We start from the raw sequence: 20,969 nt of genomic DNA, 5'->3' as shown, positions 1-20,969 counted from the left end.
AGTGGTGTTTTCCTTGCAGTAGAAAATGCCACCAGGGCTGTCACTAGAAGGTGGAATTATTGTATCGAACCTTTCTTATCGCTCTATCGATGAAAAGTTATATAACGATAATTATCGTTGTTTTATCGCCCAGCCCTAGCTCAGATGCATGTAGGTTCACTAGTGGTTTTATATAGCAAATAAAATGAGTAGTACACATGAGTAGTACTCCTGGTTCCCATCTAACTTAGTAAGTGAACCACTTCAAATCAAACCACTCTGAATGATGTTTTCTCCATCACCATCAAAAGCACCTCCAACAGAGCTTTTCTTTTATGTTTTAAATACCCCCAGCACACATGCATGCGGGCCAAAGCTGTGCTGACCAATTGCTCACCGAGTCCTGGTATTAGAAAGCTGCATTTTCTGCCTAAGAATCTTTCAGGTTTAGGTGGAGGATGTCTAAAGATGTTTTTCCCCCAATAACTCATCAGCATTCTCTCTGAAGCGATCAATGCGAGCGCTGTCCACTATTGTCGTAAAGCATGACCTCCAGCTCACGATATATGAGGTCAGTAATGGCAGACTGGCTATCATCAACCGCAGCGAGACTTTAACAAAGAGTCTTCTCATCCACACAGACTTGCCGCTTTTTATGGTGGAGAGAGTGTCATTAGTCATACTTTAGGCTAAGCCCACTCTCCACACACCAACTCAGCTCCGAACAGCGAGGCTACACAGCAGGAGGACTCACATTCAGAGCTCGCGCCCTCTTTCTCCAGACACTAACAATCAGAACCATATGATGCCAGCATCATCCAAGTATCTCCTGAGTCAGACTGTATTGCTGAGTAGGGAAATAACTCCGTGATTCATAAAGATATCCATCTGACATGACTGCAGCATCAAAGCTCATGTGTAAGGTCCAACAGAGCCAGATCTAAAAGGGTGAAGTGCATGTCGCTGCTGTCGGAAGAAAACCTTGTTTTCTCCATTTTTGTCATTTTTCAGTTTTTATCATAATTTTGAAAATGCATGTGGCCCTTTGCGTTGTGTGTAATTTTCACGATGAACGGACCAATAGAAATGACCCAAAATGACTTATAAAAAATTCTGGTTCCATTGACTTACATTAAAAGTAAAGTAGGTTTTCCCCTTCTCCTGTAAAATTACCATTTTGGAGATACGAGGTTTTGCTCCGACAACAGCGATATGCTTTAGGGCATAATTGATTTTAGTGATGCACAGAAATGAAATATCTTGACCGAAAGCAAAAATTCAAGGCAAGATCAGATGTAAACTGAAACCAAAAAGGGTTCTTTTATATGTAATTTGTCATTTTATTTATGCTGTTTAATTAACATAATGCTGAAGATGCTTCAAAGGCAGTAAAGCCCATCACCTTTTGGGAACAAGAACTGAGAGAACGAGAGAACCAAACAGGACAAACTGTGTTAAACATTAAAAGGTGTATAATTCTGAAAATATAATTACCTCATGGTTTCTCAAAGGCATTTCAAACTGGATTTATTGCACTGCACAAGCAAAGTCTCAGTCAAGTTCAGACTGTTCTCCAGGTCAGATTATATGATTAATCAGTTCTGAAGACAAAAATTCTACTTTTTTTTTAATAAAAAAAAAGCCGTGCAACCAAGAAAAGCCCTCGGCATTTGGTTTTGACTGAAAAACGTGTTAAAGAGTGAAGAGGCAGAAATTGGAGCCGTTTAGAGAGAAGACGACAGCGTGGAATGTCGCAGTGATCTTAAGAGAAATAGGCTTGCTTTTCTGTTTATTATAGCCCTCTTCGTCTCTTTCACACGCGCATATCATTTCATGCAGCTCCAGACTGGTGTTTTTAGACGTGTGTTGTGGCAGCAGTCACGCTGAGATTTTAGACCAAATCACTGACACTGTCAGAACTACTGCAGGCTGTCTTTGTTTGTAGAGGCACTAAGACATCCACCCTTAAATGATCAGAGACCACATATTAAAACCCATCATAAATCCTTTCATGTCTTCAACAGAATTATGGAAAACCGTACAGTATAAACCAGCCTTGACTCAGTATTATTTATGTGATTTCAAGAATTTCATTATCTCAGTTCATGCCAAGAAGCACACAAGTTAAAGACTGTACTGAACACTGCTGCACTGGACCATGTTTATATTTCACTGCTGATCTGCAGCAGCTCAGACTGTTTGAACTCATCTGTCCTGACCAGTGCAGGAGAGAAAAATGACCATTTTTGGACCAACATTTTTGGTGGCTGAAGTTCCATTTATTTATTCACTCCCAGTAGAAGTGGAGAAGGTGTAAACTTGACAGTTGTGTGGCACATTTGACTTTTTTGTATCAACCATTATCAACTGTATCTACTTTAACTTTCACAATGGACAGTATTTATTTTCTGTGAAACTTGACTTTCTACAGTATTTATCTTACCGATTGTGTTTTACTGTAAAATTCATTTTAATGTCCATAGCTGTGCATCCATAGAAGGTTATTCTCTGTAGTTTTATTCATTGTTTAGCAAACTACCTTTTAAAGCGGGAGGTTTCCTTTAAAACAGGAAATTCCACCAAAATTACTACATAAATCACTGAGATGTAAACAAAACCATTCAGACTGGTTTAATATAATATGGTTCATGGTAGTGAATATGCATGCAATGCTAAAAAAGTTTTCTTTGAGGAGTATTTTGAATGTATCTCTCCACCTGAGGTGGAGTGCTTGAAAAGATGGGCATCTGGTTCCAGTCACCACCAGTGTGAACAATCCTGACTCTGTACCTTTGTCTAGAACAGAGTGTTTCACGTTAAACCACCCTGAATAACTTGGTTTACATCTTAACTATTTTTGTAGACATAAAAAAACAGCGCAGTTCCCCTTTAAGATACTTTCAAGCTGGATCCAAAGTGCTGCCTGAACTGTTTTTTTACCCCACTAATTACCAGATTTATGTACTTTCTATCATCAAGCTATTACAGTATGTGTAAACTAATGACTTGTTGTTATATAGAGAAAATAAAGGAATGAGTTAAAGAAGATTTCTCCTGTTATTTTTGTATTCTGCACCTTGATGCATGAACCTGTTTCAGGCGGTTCTACGTGTGTTTCTGAAGGATCTCCTATTGCCTACCTTGTATGAGAGATCTGAGTGAACTGGAATGACAGGTGCGATCCTGGACCTCTTCCAAGATAACTAAAATGCCATGAGCTGATGATTTATGGTGATTGAGCACAAAATGTCATAAAACAATAAAGTAATCAATTTGGCATTTCTCAAATTAACAACTTGATCAGAGCTTATAGAATAAGCCTCAGGGTTTATAACTAGTAACAGTCATAGTTATTCCTGGAGTCATAATCCTGAACGTAACCTTGGTTATAATTGCCGCTATAGGCCTGTGGGGAGTACTGATCATTGCCAAATTGGTTATATTGATCTGCATACCGGTCAGAACTCTGACCAGTGTATTCTTGGTCATAAGCATTGTCTTGTCTGTGGTCATAGATGTGACCGGTGGATTCTGGGTCAAGGTGGCATTTGTAATGTTGGTACTGATGCTGATCATAAACTTGTCCAGAATCAACTGGAGCATACGCATTATGTTGCTGGTCACAGGGGTGGCCACTGGCCTGGGGGTCATGATAGTGTTGGTTCTGTTGATCATATGGATAAATCTGTCCAGCATATTCCTGATTGTTAGTAGTCGGAGGCTGCTGGTCATAAGTGTGACTGCCAGACTGATCACTGTGATGAAGGTGAGGTTCTGGTGCAGCGTTGTCCTCCAGGAGCTTCTTGGAGTGTTGAGCTTTAATCTTAATACCAATGTTCTGGTAGATGTGAACTCCCAAGGCAAACTGCAGAATCTGCACAAGGAAGCAAAAGCAAGAGTTCTGTAATGCACAGATAAAGTTCCTCAAAGAACTTTTACATGTTCTTGTCAGCAGTGAGTTCATGCTTTAAGTGTTTTTGCATGGTAGGGGTGTGAATCTCTGACCTCCCTCATTAGATTCAATTTCGAGACTCTAGTTCAAGACAGCTGTGAGCAAAGGTTTGTCCAAGTCATATGTTTTGTAGATTGAAATTAAGTTAACATGTCTTCTTCAAGGAACTTTTGTTGAATTTAAAATGCTAAGGAAAAATAAATCATCAATTGTGATTGATTTTTATTGCTCCTAACCATCCAAAATATTTGCAGTTGCATAGTTCAAATGCATTTTCACTCCGCTTGCATTAAAAAATCTCTGGGTTGTGTAGATACCTGAATGACCAGGAGTCCAATGTCCATGCCCACTATCACAAGTATATTCATCTGGAGCCAGTCATCTATTTTCTTTCCACAGCCCTACACCAAGAAACAACAGCACAGCCACATTAGATCACAGAACTCAGTTTTCAGAGACCACGTATGATGTCAGTTTACACAGCAATTTATAATCTCAAAATGGATTAACAGCGGAGAGGTGAGCACACGATAAACTCAATCTGCAGGCTTATTATTAAGTTATTAATGGTAACGTGTATTATTCTGTAACTACTATGAATTATTCTGTTACTACTATGAATTATTCATTATCTGCTATGAAGTATTCAGTAACCACTATGAATTATTCTGCTACCGATATGAATTATTCATTATCTACTATGAACTATTCAGTAACCACTATACATTTTTCTGTAACTATTATGAATTATTTGGCAAATACTATGAATTTTTCAGTAACCACTATGAATTATTCTGTTACTGTAATTAATTATTCATTATCTACTATGAACTATTCAGTAACCACTATGAATCTTTCTGTAACTATTATGAATTATTTGGCAAATACTATGAATTATTCAGTAAATGCTATGAATTATTCTGTTACCGGTATGAATTATTCATTATGTACTATGAACTATTCAGTAACCACTATGATTTTTTTTGTAACTAGTGTGAATTATTTGGTAATTACTATGAATATCCAGTAACTACTACGAAATATTCTTTTACCATTATGAACTATTCTGTAACTACTATGAATTACTCTGTAACCAGTATGAATTATTAGTTATCTACTATTGAATAATTCAGTAATTTTTTTAGCATTTATTATGAATTATTTAGTATGACTTAGTATTGTGACTCTATTATTCAAAGCCACTATGAATTATTCAGTTACTACTATGAACTATTTGATAAATACAATGAATTGTAGAGTAACTACAACAAATTATTCTGTAACCACTATGAATTATTATGTAACCACTATCAATTATTCAGCAGCTACTATTATTTGGTAAATACAATGAAATATTCAGTAAGTACAATTATCTACTATGAATTATTCAGTAACTACTGTTAATTAATCCATAACTACCATGAATTAATGTATAACACATTATCTACTATGAATTATTCAGTAAATGCAATATTCAATGTATTATGAATTATTTACTCTTTATTTTCAATTATACAGTAACCTCTATGAATTCTTCAGTAAATTAATTATTCAATATTTATTATGAATTTTTTTGTATCTATTATGAATATTTTGCAGCTATGAATTACACAGTAACTGTTGTGAAACCTAATGTGTAAGTTCTGCAGTGAGAGTGGGGAACACATAGAGACCCTTACAGTTTAAGAGGTTAAAGTTGCAAAATAGTGTTATGATATTATTAAGCTATGTGTTTTAATACCGTCACGTAGATTTCAGTAGATTCCGAACTCTTTCCAAACAGGTACATCTCATCGGTTGGGATTGCGGGGCAGCTACCATTGAAGCAGGAGCACGGGTAAATGTGTTCTGTATTCGGGTCCGAATAATTCTGAATAAGTATGTTTGTCTGCCAGTCGCTGATGTTCTGTCTGCCACAGCATTTCGCCTGCAGATAAACACACTCATAACAAACCAGTTCGTGCAAATGAAGTGCAGGCAGCACTTTTAACTACCACTAAATGTTTTTATCATTTGGATCAGTTTATTAACCGACTGAAATCGTTGTGGTTAATTATTATACTTCAATGTATGACGCGTATCATCCACAGTATAACTTCTGCCTCCGTTATCGTTATTATTCTGATGGTCAGTGATGCTGTTATGTCATACATACAGACTGCTGCACGCCGTCCAGAAGCCGCCGTATTGTTTGTGTGCTGTTTGGGCCGTACTCAGTGATCCAGCCATCTATAGTCTCATTCAAAACCACTTCCATCTGTTCAAATGAAAATGCTTTTACCTTTTGGCTCTTTTGGTTCAGACTGGTTTAAACATGAAGAAAAGCAGGGGAATGTGGTGAAACACAGGACTGCACCAAATCTGGCTGGCACTCCACTTTTATATTCACCCCTGTCATTCAGTGGTGGTTAAATATTAATGAAAAGTCTACAGCAGTGTATCAAAAGTGAAGCTGGTTAAAAACATACCCGATTCCTTCTTAGCAGCAGAAGGAAGGTGATGAAAACTTGACCCAAAATAATGGCAATTAAGAAGCCCATGTACTGGAAAAGAGAACATAAGCTGAGCCTCAACAGAGGAAAACAACCCTTATCTTAGTAGGAGAGTGAGGTTCAGCATAAGAGCTGGAAAGGTCTGTGAATAGAAAAACACTTCCAACACACACACATATACACACACACACACACATCTTCTAAGCCGCTTCTCCCTCAGGGTCACGGGAGGCGCCTGAGCCTATCCCAGCTGTCATCGGGCGGACGGCAGGATACACCCTGGACAGGTCGCCAGTCCAGCGCAGGGCAGACAACTTCCAATACATTCCTTAGTAATTTAGGCAGCAGTAGTAAAACTGCTGAAAACCAGCTGCATGTCTGCAGGCAGGGTAGGTGGGGCCTTGGTGACCCCTACAATCCTAATGGACCACTTATATCACTACACGATTTACATCCATGACTCTGTCAGTAATAACGGTTCTGTGCAGGTAGATTTTTCATTCATCAAGGTACAAACAATGGAAATGACAGTAAAATAAAAAGCTGTTATTCCTGTTATTACAGGAAATGTTTATGAATACACAGCCTGGGGCCTGAGTCACTGTTTTACGGTAGTTTTTGAGACAAGCTTTTGGGTTTAAACGCATTTGTCAATCAATTCAGGTACATGTAGGGTATTATAAGACAAATACTTGTTTTTTTCTGGATTAGTATTATTTTTAAAATTATCAATGTGAACAAAATAACTGTCTCTAATAACTGTGTAGTTACACATGAATACCATATGCAATAACACTGTAACTAATGATGATTTAGTAAATGTCACAGATGGATTACAGCCGTACAGCCTATGTAATTACACAAGTGTATCTCAGACACAGGAACTTTCTAGTGTAGTGTTAAAGCTACACTATAAAATAAGTGGACAGTTCCTGTGTAGTTGATATAGAGGTACTGTGTAATAATGGAGTGGTAATAGAGACACTGCTTTGGGGAAATGCATCACATTTAATTAATGTCATTAAAGTTATATTTTAATATATAAGGGGGCGTCGGCTGTTCTGTCACATTACCGAATGGTTTAAAGCTGAAACTGGTTACAGTGTTACAGGACTAGCAACATCAATGCTAGCTTAATGTTAGGAAAGCTGGCAGATACAATGTAAATAATATCTTAATGTATATTATTACATACTTTCTTTTACTGCTGGAAAAAAAAAACTTCTAAAAAATGATTCTGATTACAAATGTAATTACATGTGTTATTACCCTACGTAATTACGTGAGGGCGAATAGGCTATTACAACTGTTTAGATACATTTGTGTAATTACATGCCAAAATTAAAGTTGATACAGATGTGTAATTATTTAAGATCTACTCCTGTAATCCAGCTGTAACAGTGACTAAATCATTAGTAGTTATTGTTGTTGCAGGCAGCAACACATGTTATTACAGACACAATATAAAGTGGGAACAAATAACTTTCTCCCAGGAAATTGAGGGTATACAATGACCCTCTTCTCTTTCAATCCATGGTTCCTTAAAATATATGGTTTATATGTGACGATAAGCATATCGTCACTGTCCAATGAAAAACAAGTATCTCCAAATAGGAACTTTACAGGAGAGGGCAAAAACCTTCTTTACTTTCAATGTACGTCTATGAAAAAAAGTTTTATTCTAAGCAATTTTGGAGCATTTCTATTGGTCCAATCGTCGTGAAATTTTAACACGATTTAAAAGACAGCTGCTGAACTCAAATGATGCAGAAAAATTTAAATCACAAAAAATGAAGATACGTTAATTGGAGTCATGGCGCTCGTAGGTTACTTGCTAAGGTGACTCATTTTTATAATATCTGTGGACCATTGATGCAGTCTGAAAATCACTAAATCATAAAAAGCAACAGCTTCTTTGAAATAAGAGGGCGTGGCTTATCCTGTGAGTCTGTGGATGCATTTACTGTAACTATAGACATTGATAGCATGCTTAGACAATGTGATGTAGACAGCCAATCAGCAGTCTACATTTTAGAACAAGCATGCCGATTGGCTCATGGACACTAAGACTAACTACTTCTACACACTAAGATGGTTTTTCAAGGGTTCTTTAGTAAGGATAATGGTTCTATACAGCTATGAACACTCAAAGAATGCTTGGGTTCTTTGCATTCTTCAGATTGTAGATGTGTTTTTATAGTTCTATATACAGCCTTCTTGAAAAAGGTTCTATATAGCACCAAAAAAGGGTTCTTCTATTGTTACAAGCTTGACATTGTGACAACAGAAGAACCCTTTTTGGTACTATATAGAACCTTTTTCAAAAAGGTTCTAGATAGAACCACCTACAGCACATTCTCCATTAATCTGAAGAACCCTTTCACGATGTGATGAACCCTTTAATCACTCAAAGGGTTCTTTGAATGTTCATGGTTGTATATAAAACCTTTTTTAGGAACCCTGGAAGAACCATCATTTTTAAGAGAGTAGGGTTGTTATGATAGATGCTGTATGTGAGCCTTATAACATGCATATAACATGACCCTAATTATAACTGATTCACACATTTTTTTCTGTTCTCGTGGGTTTTTGTGGATCAATACTTACGAATGCTATTAAACATCTGTTTTCTAAGTAAGAGCCAAAGTAGCCCAACATGGAGACAGCCAAGACCACCAGGCCGATAACAAAGAGCCCTCCAGCCACCACCTTGACATCTTCTGTGAGAACCACACAAAAACACCAGCATCATACAGGCAGCACTGCACCTGTTCATACCCTCACAACTTCAGACGAACACAAAGACACTTTCCCAGCTCAACTTAAAGCACTCATTCAGGATCTTCATTCACTCATTATTTGTTGTGCATTGGAAGAGAAAAGCAACAGTTAGCAAGGACAATCCCACCGATTTTTAAGAATTTCTGCATAATTCAGTGGTTGAGACGTAAACCGTCATTCAGAGTAGTTTGATGTGACTTGGTTCATTGTAGAAAAACTGCCCAACTCTGATTACTTCACAGTGGTGGTCATAGGAACCAGGGGCCGGAGTCATGAAATTGTCTTAAGAAAGAAAATATTCTTAAATGTGTGTTTTTTGTTGGGTGGTGGCGCTGTCTCCTCACAGCAAGGAGGGCCTGGGTTCGATTCCCCAGCCGGGTGACCAGTGTCCTTTCTGTGTGGAGTTTGTGTGTTCTCCCTGTGTTTCCCCCCACAGTCCAAAGACATTCAGTCAGGCTGTTAGGACATGCTAAATTGCCCCTAGGTGTGAGTGTGTGAGTGACTGTCTGTGTCTGTCTGTCTGCCCTGTGATGGACTGGCGACCTGTCCAGGGTGAATCCTGCCTTCCACCCAATGACTGCTGCTATAGGCTCCAGTTCCCCCCCAGAAGGATACGTGGCTTAGAAGGTGTGTGTGTGTGTGTGTGTGTGTGTGTGTGTTTTCTTAATGCCATTCTTAAGAAAAAAGTGATGAAAGAATGTTGTTCTTCAAATAACTAAGTTCTTATGTACTTACAGGTTTCCTTAACCTCACAATAGCCTCACACACGTTGATATGGTGAGCGTCTAAATCAATTTATCGACTCCTGTCCATCCTCCTTGCTTCTCCCTGTCACCCCACACCCCTCTCAGCAGATAAACTGAATAACATAAGTAACAGTCAATACAAATACAAAGTGTATAATCCATCATTTACAGTACGGGATAAAATGCAACTTAGCCTACGTAAGAAAACAATGAAGACTTTCTTACGAAAATAATTAAGATTATCTTAAGAGATTATTTGAGAACTGCATTTAAGAACATTCATATAAACTCCTTTGTGTTGGTCTTAAGAATGTTTGAAAGCTTTTTCTTAAGAACGTTTTTATGAATTCAGGCCCAAAGGTCACAATGTCTACAATTAACTATCCAGAAATGGCCTGTGAACCTACTGGTCTTCTGAGTTTCATACGTAATACTGATAAAGGTAAAATAGTGGTAGATATGAAAAAATAAGTTTGGTTTGAGGACTGTGTGTTGCCCTGCATGTGCCTCTTCACCATGAATAGACTTTTAAAAATATATATTTTATTAAATATAATTTAATCTCAAAACCACTGTAAAACAGTGTCTCAGATATGATGCATCATAACCATTTATTGTGTAAAAAGTTTATGATGTAGCTTTATAAGCAATAAACTCCTCAGACATCTGGTTCCTATCACCCCCACTGTAAACAATTCTGACTCACCTCTTTTCTTTCTGCAACATTTCACACCAAACCACTCTGAAAGACTTTATTCTGAGCTTAACCACATAGTTATCCAGAAAATGTGAAAAATCAGTGGAAACACCTTTAATGATACCAGATTCTTTCATCCCAAAGAGGAAAAAACCAAGCTTACCGTTGTTTAAAACAGTTATAAAGTTGCTTTTGTCAAATAAGATCCATGTAGAACATCCAAAAAGGCTGATACCGATGATCTGTGGAGAATATTGATGTATATTATGTGTCCAGTAATGAGGAAAAATGTGCAGTATGTTTTTAAATTGACGTCTAATTGGCAGAACCATAAACCATAAAACTAATAAAAGCCATATTAGCCCAACATTCTGAAACGCAGTCAGTGCAAACGTTTCTGCCATTGACCAGATGTCACTTTAGATTCCTCCACTGGCTTCAGTTGGCTTATCTGTACGTAACTAGAAAGAAGCATGTGAGTAACACCATTTCAGTCGTTAGTGCCTCATTGTTAGTACAATTTTAGTCAAAGGTTAAAGATTGTTAAAGATCAAACTGATTACTCGTTTTATCTCACCACAAACAAGGAGTTGACCAGCATCAAAAGGAATTCCAGGATCTGAAGTTTGTCCTCTGCCTTCATGTTGTTGGAGACCGAGGACAATGGCTGGTAACTAAGGCTAAAACCAAAGCAGGGAATGTGAACAATGTCTAGTCTAAGGATTATATTATAAATAAAAGGTTTTAGAATGTATTTTATTTTACCTGAGTTGGTTTGCGGCGGCTCCTTTTCATATAAAACTAAATTTTCTAACTGTATTCCTAACTGTCATTCTCTTCATTCTTCTCATCACGTCCAGATCGGCTCACCAGAGGCATTCAAGTGTAACTTCAGACTGAAGTTCACTTCCTCTTAACAACACCAATCATTAACCTTTTCCCTCCACTCAGTGTGTGTGAGAACATTACTACAGTTTAGCATATATTCCTATAAGATAATACTATATTATTATTATTATTATTATTATTATTATTTAACTCTTGTTTGATGTCAATGTGTTTGCTACTCAGTGATCTGATGGACCCTCAGCATTATGGTTTTTAAATTAATGCAACCATAAAAAATGATGCAAACATTGTTTCAAATATCACAGGATATCACAGTGACCAGCATAGGATTCTCCTTTAGCAGCTGTAGCCAGTCAGCAGCCTGTCTGTGTTGTCTACCCTCACACACACACACCCACACATATATATATATATATATATATATATACACAAACACACACACACACACACACACACACACACACACACACACACACACACACACACACACACACACACACAAACAGGCCATGGAGGAGAACAGAGTGAAGGACACAGCACCTCCACACTTTGACACCCTGTGGATTCACCCAACACCACACGTAATATAAATGGGGGGGGGGGGGGGGTGAACAGAGGGAAGGCACTGAAAACTCTTCACAGAAAATGAGCAAAGACCAAGCAATCTGACGTTGAAGCAATAATAAATTGCATCATTTATGGGTCCCACAGACCTGAACGCCACACAGGGGTTAAGTGCCATCAAGTCTCCTGACAACCCCATGCATTTCTCCACAATATCCTATCTTCTGTTAATCTTCTTATAGTGAAAATTCCATTTATTTTTCAAAATTTCTACATAATTAAATGGCCAAGATGTAAACAAAGTCATTTAGAGTGGTTTGGTATGAAATGCTCTGAAGCTTACCGTGTCAGAACTGTTCTCAGTGGTAGGAACCAGACGTCTGAAGCTTCTGAAAGCACCTTCACAGAGAGCTATTACATGGTCATCAATACACCGCCAGATGCCTCAGGTATTGTTTTATAATCATTTTGAGATCAGTTTCTAGTCTAAAACGTGCGTGTTTAAGAAGTAAATGCAGGTCATTCTAAGGCAAAATAGCCCCCAAAGAAAACTTAACCAACATTACATATAAACATTCGAGACGCTTGTAGTTCACTGGTGGTTTTGGATGGTAAATAAAATATATTCATGTGATGGTGACTCCTGGTTCCTATCACCACCACAGTAGAGAAATCAGAGTCACTACATCAGAAATCAGATTCTCTACAGTGAACAATTTCAACCCAAACTACTATGAAGGAATGTTCCTAAGCGTTGAAGTAGGCAGGCATTTTGAAAATTCAGTGGAATTCCCCTTTACGTCCTTATTCATGATTCCATCCATAATTTTCCTCTCACTGTTTTACGATCAAGTGTTGCAAACATAAATATCTTCACCGGCGGGGACGTGTGGGTTATTCCAGAGGTGTACAGCGTTATGTGAAGCTCACTTTTTGTGAGGGCCGCAGCAACATTCATAGTTAAACTATGTTCACATTCTCTGTCTTACACACACCCACACAGAACAAACTAATTCCATCTCCCTACATTTTTCCCAGTAAATGACCGCCCACCTGTCCGTCTGACTGCCCACACTCCAGCTACCGCCACTTGCCTTGGACCAGCTGCCCACCCCACATTGAACTTTTCATAGACTCCTAGCTATTACTACAAATAACACTACTGCTATTCATATTAGTAGTATAATCACTTGTAGGTAGTCTGACCAGAGGAGGTCAGGTCCCCCCTGGTGAGCCTTGGTTCCTTCCAAGGTTTCTTCCTCAGCTATGAGGGAGGTTCTCCCTGCCACTGTCGCCCCTGGCTTGCTCACCTAAACTCTGTCTTTACTGGAATTCTGTGAAGCTGCTTTGTGACAACATCTGTTGTAAAAAGCGCTACAAATAAATTTTACTTGATTTGATAAATGGTGTGACTTTTCAGCAACTTCTCTTAGCCTGAGTGGTTTTCTACTGAAAGATGACCATTTGTCCACAAATCTGGGGCTTCAGACTGGATCTCAGATGATGTCTCTAAGTGATTTGCAGTGTAAAAATATTTTTTGAAAAAGTACAGAAAGCAGCTCACATTTTGACTTTCAGCCGTAAATGACGAGCCTGGGGCTTTACACTTGTGATCATTTCTGTTCATTTCAAGGCAGTTTGTCCAGAAACCATCAACACTTTACATTTATTTCATGCACAAATGTCCATTTTTGTGTCCCCAGCGTTACAGATATATTGCGCTTGAATAACATGTTAGGGTTATTATTTATTTAAATGTAAAAAACAGTGCTATTTTAAAAAGGAAACCTTGAATCTTCAGGTCAGCGCTATTGGTTTTTAAATCAATGATGCAGAATTCCACACACCACAGTGTGCTTGTCCTCACGTGCGTAAAGGCTGAGGCCATAACTGAAGTGAAAAATATGTTTTTCTGCTATTCTAACCTCAATAATCCATACATGACTATGATATATATCTGAAATACACAACATAAAGAAAACAAATGGCAAATAAACATTATAAAATACACAGTGAAAGCTGCGGCCCCCAGGAGTCGTGTCAGCTGTGTTACTTATTTTGAAATAAAAGTCACGCTGAAGACATCAAATGACTTCCTTTCACCTGTTTTCTGAGCATCTATGAAGAAAAGCTCATGGTGAGTCCACCGTGTCTTTTCAGTTAAGCAGAGATTTTCTTATTTAGCTCTTGATTTCATACGACGCTTTTAGCTGACGTCACTGGTGTGACCGACTTTATTCTTGGGTAACTGTGAAAAAGCAGAACACAAATGGATTAAATTCCACATTTTAGTTTATTTTCCGTTCCATTATTGACGACATGCGGTTTGACGCTCTGTAGCAGCCGTTTGTAAAATGCATTTGTCATTAAAAGTCTCTCTGGTGTTTCATCATCAGCCTTTCACCAGTGGGGATCGGTCACACCAGTGACTGCTACTGACAGATAAGTGGACGTTTCTGTAGAACGCCTCACACAAAAAACCATCTGCTTTTTACGGAGCCCCGCTGGCGACATCCTGTATGAATAAAAAAAAATAATGCGTGGCCACAACTTAGTAAAGCATGGGAACGAGATCCTAATGCGTGGCCACGATTTAGTAAGCCACAATCTCATTCCCACACCTTACTAAGTTATGTCCACGACTTAATAATCTCATTCCCACGCTTTACTAAGCCGTGACCATTAGGATCTCGTTCCCACGCGTTAATAAGGCGTGGTCACGCATTATTTTTATCGATACAGGATGGCACTAGCGGGGCTCCGTTGGGGGGCTTTAAGATTTGGGCATGTAAAATCCAAAATATACCCAGGAGGGGTTTACCCCTGTTTACCGGAGGCGCTGAGATGAGAGCAGGGCCCAGATCAGCTTTTGTAGAGTTGCACATGGGCAGCGTGTACAGAGCGCCCCCTGCCGTTACTCCTGCGGCACTGCCCTCTATCATCCACAACCGCTCGATGATCCATTAGTGGGGCCTCCTCATCGTCCGCTTGAACAGTTGAGAGAAGTAGGAGAACCAGAAGCGAAGCCAGAGGAGATGTCTACCGCCCTCGAGAGCTACATCAACCGTATCCTTTCTGTGAAAACAGGAGGCGCAGAAACGCTCGTCTGAGTAGCCAGCTGGCTTAGACCAAGCTGAAGTTAGCTTCTTATTTTAATTGTCCCGTTCCACCTTAAATGGTGCTGTAGTTACATTCTGGCGCCTCGTTCGCTACAATGGAGCTTCCGCACCATTTAAGGTGGAACGGGGAAATTCGAACAAGAAGAGCTAACTTCGCCAACGCACCGCTAGCGTGCTAATGATAGCCCGGCTGCGGCTATCTCGCTGAATTTCCCCGCTCATGTGTTTGGCCGTTCCTGTGAAATTACCGCATTTAATCGGCATTATGGTGCGAAATATCCGCGCGGGTGTGACTTTGTTTTGGTTGTGACTCCACTGGTTTTCTTTATCTGAGTTAGCAAGATAGCTAACGTAGCTAGCCAGCCGGTTACGCCAAGTGTGCGTGCGCTAGTTGTGTTGAACGCGCTACACGAAAAACTTGGAAACAAGGCTCTTCAAGGGTTCTTCAGTGAAAGGAGTGGATCCGTTTAGAACCACGAATTCTATAGACGACCGTCTAATGCTTAAGTGGTTCTTTGCATGGTGAAGTGGTCCTTCGGGTCGACGGAGAACGTGTAGTATAGAAAATGAAATGAAGAATGTGAAAATGGTTCTAGCTATATAGCACCAAACAGGGTCCGGCTGTTGTGACAAGCGTGCCAGCGGAACCACAGCAGTGCCCTTTGCTGGGCTGTGTAGAACCAGTTTGAAAGAGAACCATATATTCTGCGTCAACCTGAAGAACTATTTTACCATGCCAAGAACCATTTAAGCAAGGGGACTGTTCTGAATAGAACTCATGGTTCTAAGCAGAACTATTGCCTTTACTAAAGAACCCTTGAAGAATGCGTTGTAGGACCTTTATGAAAATGCTTCTGTGTAGCACCAAAAAGTGTCCAGCTTTTGTGCCACCAGAACAGTAGCAGAGCCCTCTTTGGTGCTGTGTAGAACCAGTTTAAAAGAGAACCATAAACAGCACGTTCTGCATCAAGCCGACGAACAATTTTACCATGCAAAGAACCATTTAAGCACGAAGTTGATCTGTATAGAGCTCATGGTTCTATACTGAACTATCGCCTTTACTAAACCCTTGAAGAACCTTCTTTTTTGAGTGAGTAACTTGCATGTCCAAAAGTTTGTAGACACCTGCTTGTCCAGCGTTTCTTTGAAAATCAGAGGTATTAATAGTTAGTTTGACCTACGTTTGCTGCAGTAACAGCCTCTGTTCTTATGGGAAGGCTTTATATTACATGTTGGAACATTGCGGTGAGGATCTGATTGCATTCAGCCAGAAGAGCATCAGTGAGGTCGGATACTGATGCTGGATCGTTGGCTCAGGATCGTAGTTCCACTAAGTTGCTCCACAGCCTAATTATTAGCCTTTAGCAGTGTGCAGTCAGATACAGTGGGTGTGCCATACATAGGGGTGGGCAATATAGCCAAAATCTCATATCACAATACTTCAACACATTTTCACGATGCATGATGCATCATAATATGAATATCATAATATATATATTTTTTTTTTTCTGAGATTTAAGTTGGAACAGACAAATAATAACAATACTACTACTACTAATAAATAAACTCAATTACAGTATTAATTTAATCTTCTAAAAATTGCCTTGCACTGTATTTAATTAAACAGACATAATGATCCTCGATCATCTGCTGGCTCTCGAGCCAAACGTCTATCTATAAGGCTGTCTTTTGTAGAGACATTTGTCCAGTTATATCGCCAAGTTTCTTCCTTCCAGGTGCTCTTTACTCACAAGCAGTCTATGGACAGTCTGTGCTTGCCAAATGTGCAATTAATGTGTGTATGTATTGATGAGAAGTTGTTTAAACATCCTTAACTACTCTCTAAAGGGACTGTGGCCATCATTACATCAGATGGGCGAATGATTGTGGTGGGTATTGTTCACTTCCTCACTCAAATGTTGGCATCCACTATCCTGCCGTGTAAGGCAGTCAGTGCAGACAAGTCTTTATTAAAGATTACTCTCCGTGAGTGCACCCAAATAACTGCATTAGTGTATTGCGGAAGGCTCTCCAGCGATTTTAACGTGACAGCGCCACTGCCAACAGTGTAACCTTTATTAAAACCATTATGAGCATCTAAGTGCATGTTGTCCTCAGTCAGTCAGAGTTTTGTTTGGATTTTTTTTATTCACTTCATCACCTTTTTCTTAACTTCGTCACATTTATCACACAATTAGTCTTCAAGTTTCAAGCCCTCGCAAAACACCTGATTTTGGTATTTAGAAGTTCAGAGCGCTGATGCATGTAAACATCCAAGTTCACCCTGCATCCCTCACCCCTCTGGAAATCTGCCCGACAGCGTCTTCCACTGTCGTAATGTTGAACGCCCACGTTCCGTTTTTTAAGGGAACTTAAATTGCATAAAATGTGCATAAAAGTTTGCAGTAAATCTATTTCATCTGCATTTATACTTCAGGTGCTGAGTGCATGTAAATGATCAGCTGTGTGTTTTGATGATGTCAGATTCCCGAGTGATTCATTAGACTCTTTTTCTTTTTTTGTAGGGAACGTTAAAGGGATTTGACCAGACAATCAACCTCATCCTTGATGAAAGCCACGAGCGTGTATTCAGCTCCTCCCAGGGAGTGGAGCAGGTCGTGCTGGGACTGTACATTGTTAGAGGAGATAATGTGTAAGTCATGCGCAACAAAAGGTCTCTGCTGTATGCAGGCATGAAATGGCTAAACAGAGGTTTCCATAAAGCGGTCCAGAAGGTGGTGATAAAGAGCAGTTGTAACTCAAAAGAAATGAGTGGCATTTCTCTAAAGCCATTCTAACTACTATTGCTGTGCGATTAGGTGGCATTCAGCCAGTAGAGCATTAGGCCAGAAACGTACTTTATACATATACACAAATGTGAATACGCAGATTTCTACAATGGAACTGAGCCCTTGACTTCATTGTGGCGTCTCCCTGACTGTTTCTCTGGTTCTTATATTATGGCACATCCCTTTTTAAGGCGTGAGTAACGCTTTTTGTTTTACAGACATGGAATGGTTAAATAATATCAATCTATCAGGTCAACATTTCGAGCTGCACAAACATGGTTTTGCATGTTACTCGCATAACTAGTTTGCTTGTGTTATACATGATCACTTCTTCATTCCAATAGAACAAGCAGAACAGCACACATTCCTCTGCTTTCAGCATTTGTGGCTGTTGGAGTAACAGTAGATTCAAAGATGCTCAGATTTGCCCTCTATCGCCCCCTTGAGTACTGATTGTTTTCACCAACACAGTAATGTAAAAATGCCCATTGAGTTTGTACACGAAGACTGTGTGTTTACAGTGTGTTGGCCATTTGCATTCACATACTTGGGTTGAGTATGTTTCTGGCCTTACTGAGGTCAGCTACTGATGCTGGAAGATAAATTCTGGATCACAAAAGACCCTCCAATTTATTCCAGAGGTATTGGATGGAGCTCCATCACTCCAGAGAGCACAGTTCCACTGCTCCACAGCCCAGTGCTGGAGGTCTTAGAGCTTGATGCTGTCAGTGCTTGGTTTTGTGCAATTTGACGTTGGGTCCATGCTGCTCCAGAGAGTCCCGTTCTATAGGTCACTGCTTTTCTAAGGAGATTTTACAAGCTATGTGTGTGCCTCTGGGCGCCTGTGTCAGCAATGCGTGCACCTTAAATAAGCTGAACTCATTGATTAGAAATGCTGTCTGGATACTTGTGCATGAAAAGCAGCTCATTAAGCTGGCCTGAAAGCTAATGAAGATGCACAGTTAATGAAAACAATTTCACTTGATCTGCCTTGATGTTTAGCTCGTCTGTCAGAAAGTGATTTTGAGAGTGAGAGCCCTTGTGTTTGCGTTTCAGAGCTGTGATCGGTGAAATCGATGAGGAAACAGACTCCGCACTGGACCTTGGCAACATACGGGCCGAACCACTTAACTCTGTGGTGCACTAACTTTCCCCCAGGCACACACATACAGTGTGCAAAGGAAAAGACTCTTTCCATTGAGGTTAACCAAGAAATGTATCCAAAGTGGGCCCTCCTTCCTCTCGACTGAACACCGTACCCATGGATTACCCGGTGGAGCAGAAGCGTTTTCGTTTTGCTTTGTGTTTTTTTTAATCTGTAGAGAGTAGATTTAATGCGTAGCTTTTTTATGTGTCTGGAAATAGAGAAAATAAAGCCTTTGGTGTAATAATGCTTGTGTTTTTTTTTTGCTGTGGAGAATTTTAGCCAGCTTCTGAGACATATCTGTCATTCATATGTATATATATGTATATATATGTATACACACACACACAGTGTATATATACACTTTTACAATACTGCTGTGTCTGGTCTGTGAGGGTCAATGGGTTCCTGGAACAGGGTGAAAGGGGGTAACAGAGTATCAGAGAAACAGATGGACTACAGTCTGTAACTGTAGAACTACAAAGTGCAGCTGTACAGTAAGTGGAGCTGATAAAATGGACAATGAGTGTAGAAACAAGGTCATAATGTTATGCCTGATCAGTGTGTGTGTACACACACACACACACACAGATCGATCCACACTGACACACCCAATTTATCGCTGCTGTCGGAAGAAAACCTTGTATCTCCATTTTTGTCGTTTCTGAGTTTTTGACAAAATTTGAAAGTGTTGCTCTTTACATTGTGTGTAAATGTCATGAAAAATGGATGGAAAGAAATGGCCCAAAATGACTTGGAAAGAATTCTGGTTCCATTGACTTACATTAAAAGTAAAGTATGTTTTTTCCTATTTTGGAGATATAAAGTTTTCTGACAACAGTGAGATAGATAGATAGATATAGATATTAATATATATATATACATTTATATATATATATATATATTTATATATATAATGTGTCTGTGTTTATAGAGATATCTATATCTTTCTATATCTTTCACACCTGGCTTCAGTTTAGCGCCTGCATTTTGAGTGTGACGTAAACAGGTTTGTGCAGAGGGTCTTTCAGTGAACCCCTTCCATTACTGTAATGCAAAACCTAAGTGGCTAAATCTGTTCTACAGTTTGTTGAATATGCTTTTAGCCCTGAGCTGCATTTGGAGATCAGTGCTCTGATTAATGAGATTCAGGCAATATAGCTCTGCGCAGAAGAGAAAATTGCCTTGATCTCTGCTGCATTTGCTCTGGAGGCCGTAAAGGGAATGTTTGCCAAGAATATACGAAACTGAGCAGGGTTTTTTTGGGATTTGAGTCCACTTACAGTGCATGCCAGCCCACAACAAAGATTCTCAGCTGCTATAGCAAAGTATAAATAGACAGCGAAAGGCAAAAAAAGTCAGCAAGACACCATGAAAGCTCAGAGAAGGGGCTGCATGGAAGGAAAACAAAGGAAAATGCTCAGATCTGGATGTGGATGGCTGTCCATCTGTTGCTAAATCTAAAATATGTTGATTCTGTGTTGCAAAGCTTAATCAGTTTTGTACCTTCTGTTAATTCAGTAACCCTACTAAGTTTTATTTGACGAGGTGAAAACACGGCCTGTGCTGTGATTTGTACTGCAGGGTTTAGTGAAAATTGAGTGGTTGTTCATGAGCAGTGAACTGAGCTGCCATGTATATTTATAGACTAGATTAAGTGACCCTTATTAATACACACTAGGGGGCAGTGAGCACACTTGCCCGGAGTGGTGAGCAGCCCTTTTGACAGTGCCCAGGGAGCGTTGGGAGTTAGGTGTCTTGCTCAAGGGCACTGCAGTCACATACTGTCGGTTCAGGGGATCAAACCAGCGAAGTTCCAGTTACAGGCTGGTTTCCTAACCTCCAGCCCATGACTGC

The 20,969-nt window shown here is 39.4% G+C and overlaps 2 protein-coding genes across 4 annotated transcripts; one reads left to right on the top strand and one right to left on the bottom strand.

Annotated features, from left to right (window-relative positions):
- Positions 1–2,236: 2,236 nt before the first annotated feature.
- Positions 2,237–11,550, bottom strand: si:ch73-139j3.4 (CD82 antigen). 3 transcript variants are annotated; one of them, XM_037542702.1, is made up of 10 exons: positions 11,413–11,544; positions 11,225–11,327; positions 11,016–11,108; positions 10,811–10,889; positions 9,031–9,143; positions 6,400–6,474; positions 6,087–6,188; positions 5,673–5,858; positions 4,249–4,332; positions 2,237–3,853 (listed from the first exon to the last, which is right to left on the bottom strand). In XM_037542702.1, exons 3-10 carry the CDS (start codon positions 11,049–11,051, stop codon positions 3,314–3,316), a joined length of 1,215 nt encoding a protein of 404 aa, XP_037398599.1. In that variant the 5' UTR covers positions 11,052–11,108; positions 11,225–11,327; positions 11,413–11,544; the 3' UTR covers positions 2,237–3,313. The 3 variants fall into 3 exon arrangements, with proteins under 3 accessions (XP_037398599.1, XP_017554412.1, XP_017554411.1); XM_017698923.2 differs by lacking the exon at positions 11,016–11,108 and having other exon boundaries at positions 11,413–11,550; XM_017698922.2 differs by having other exon boundaries at positions 10,811–11,108; positions 11,413–11,543.
- Positions 11,551–14,971: 3,421 nt separating this feature from the next.
- Positions 14,972–19,359, top strand: lsm8 (LSM8 homolog, U6 small nuclear RNA associated). Its single transcript, XM_017698924.2, has 4 exons — positions 14,972–15,126; positions 17,028–17,068; positions 17,705–17,832; positions 19,025–19,359. Exons 1-4 carry the CDS (start codon positions 15,096–15,098, stop codon positions 19,113–19,115), a joined length of 291 nt encoding a protein of 96 aa, XP_017554413.1. The 5' UTR covers positions 14,972–15,095; the 3' UTR covers positions 19,116–19,359.
- Positions 19,360–20,969: the final 1,610 nt, after the last annotated feature.

Source organism: Pygocentrus nattereri, chromosome 1 (genome assembly GCF_015220715.1).
Source record: "Pygocentrus nattereri isolate fPygNat1 chromosome 1, fPygNat1.pri, whole genome shotgun sequence".
Lineage (NCBI taxonomy): Eukaryota > Metazoa > Chordata > Actinopteri > Characiformes > Serrasalmidae > Pygocentrus > Pygocentrus nattereri.
Note: the sequence above shows the minus strand (reverse complement) of the source record. Positions and strands in the feature narration are given on the sequence as shown.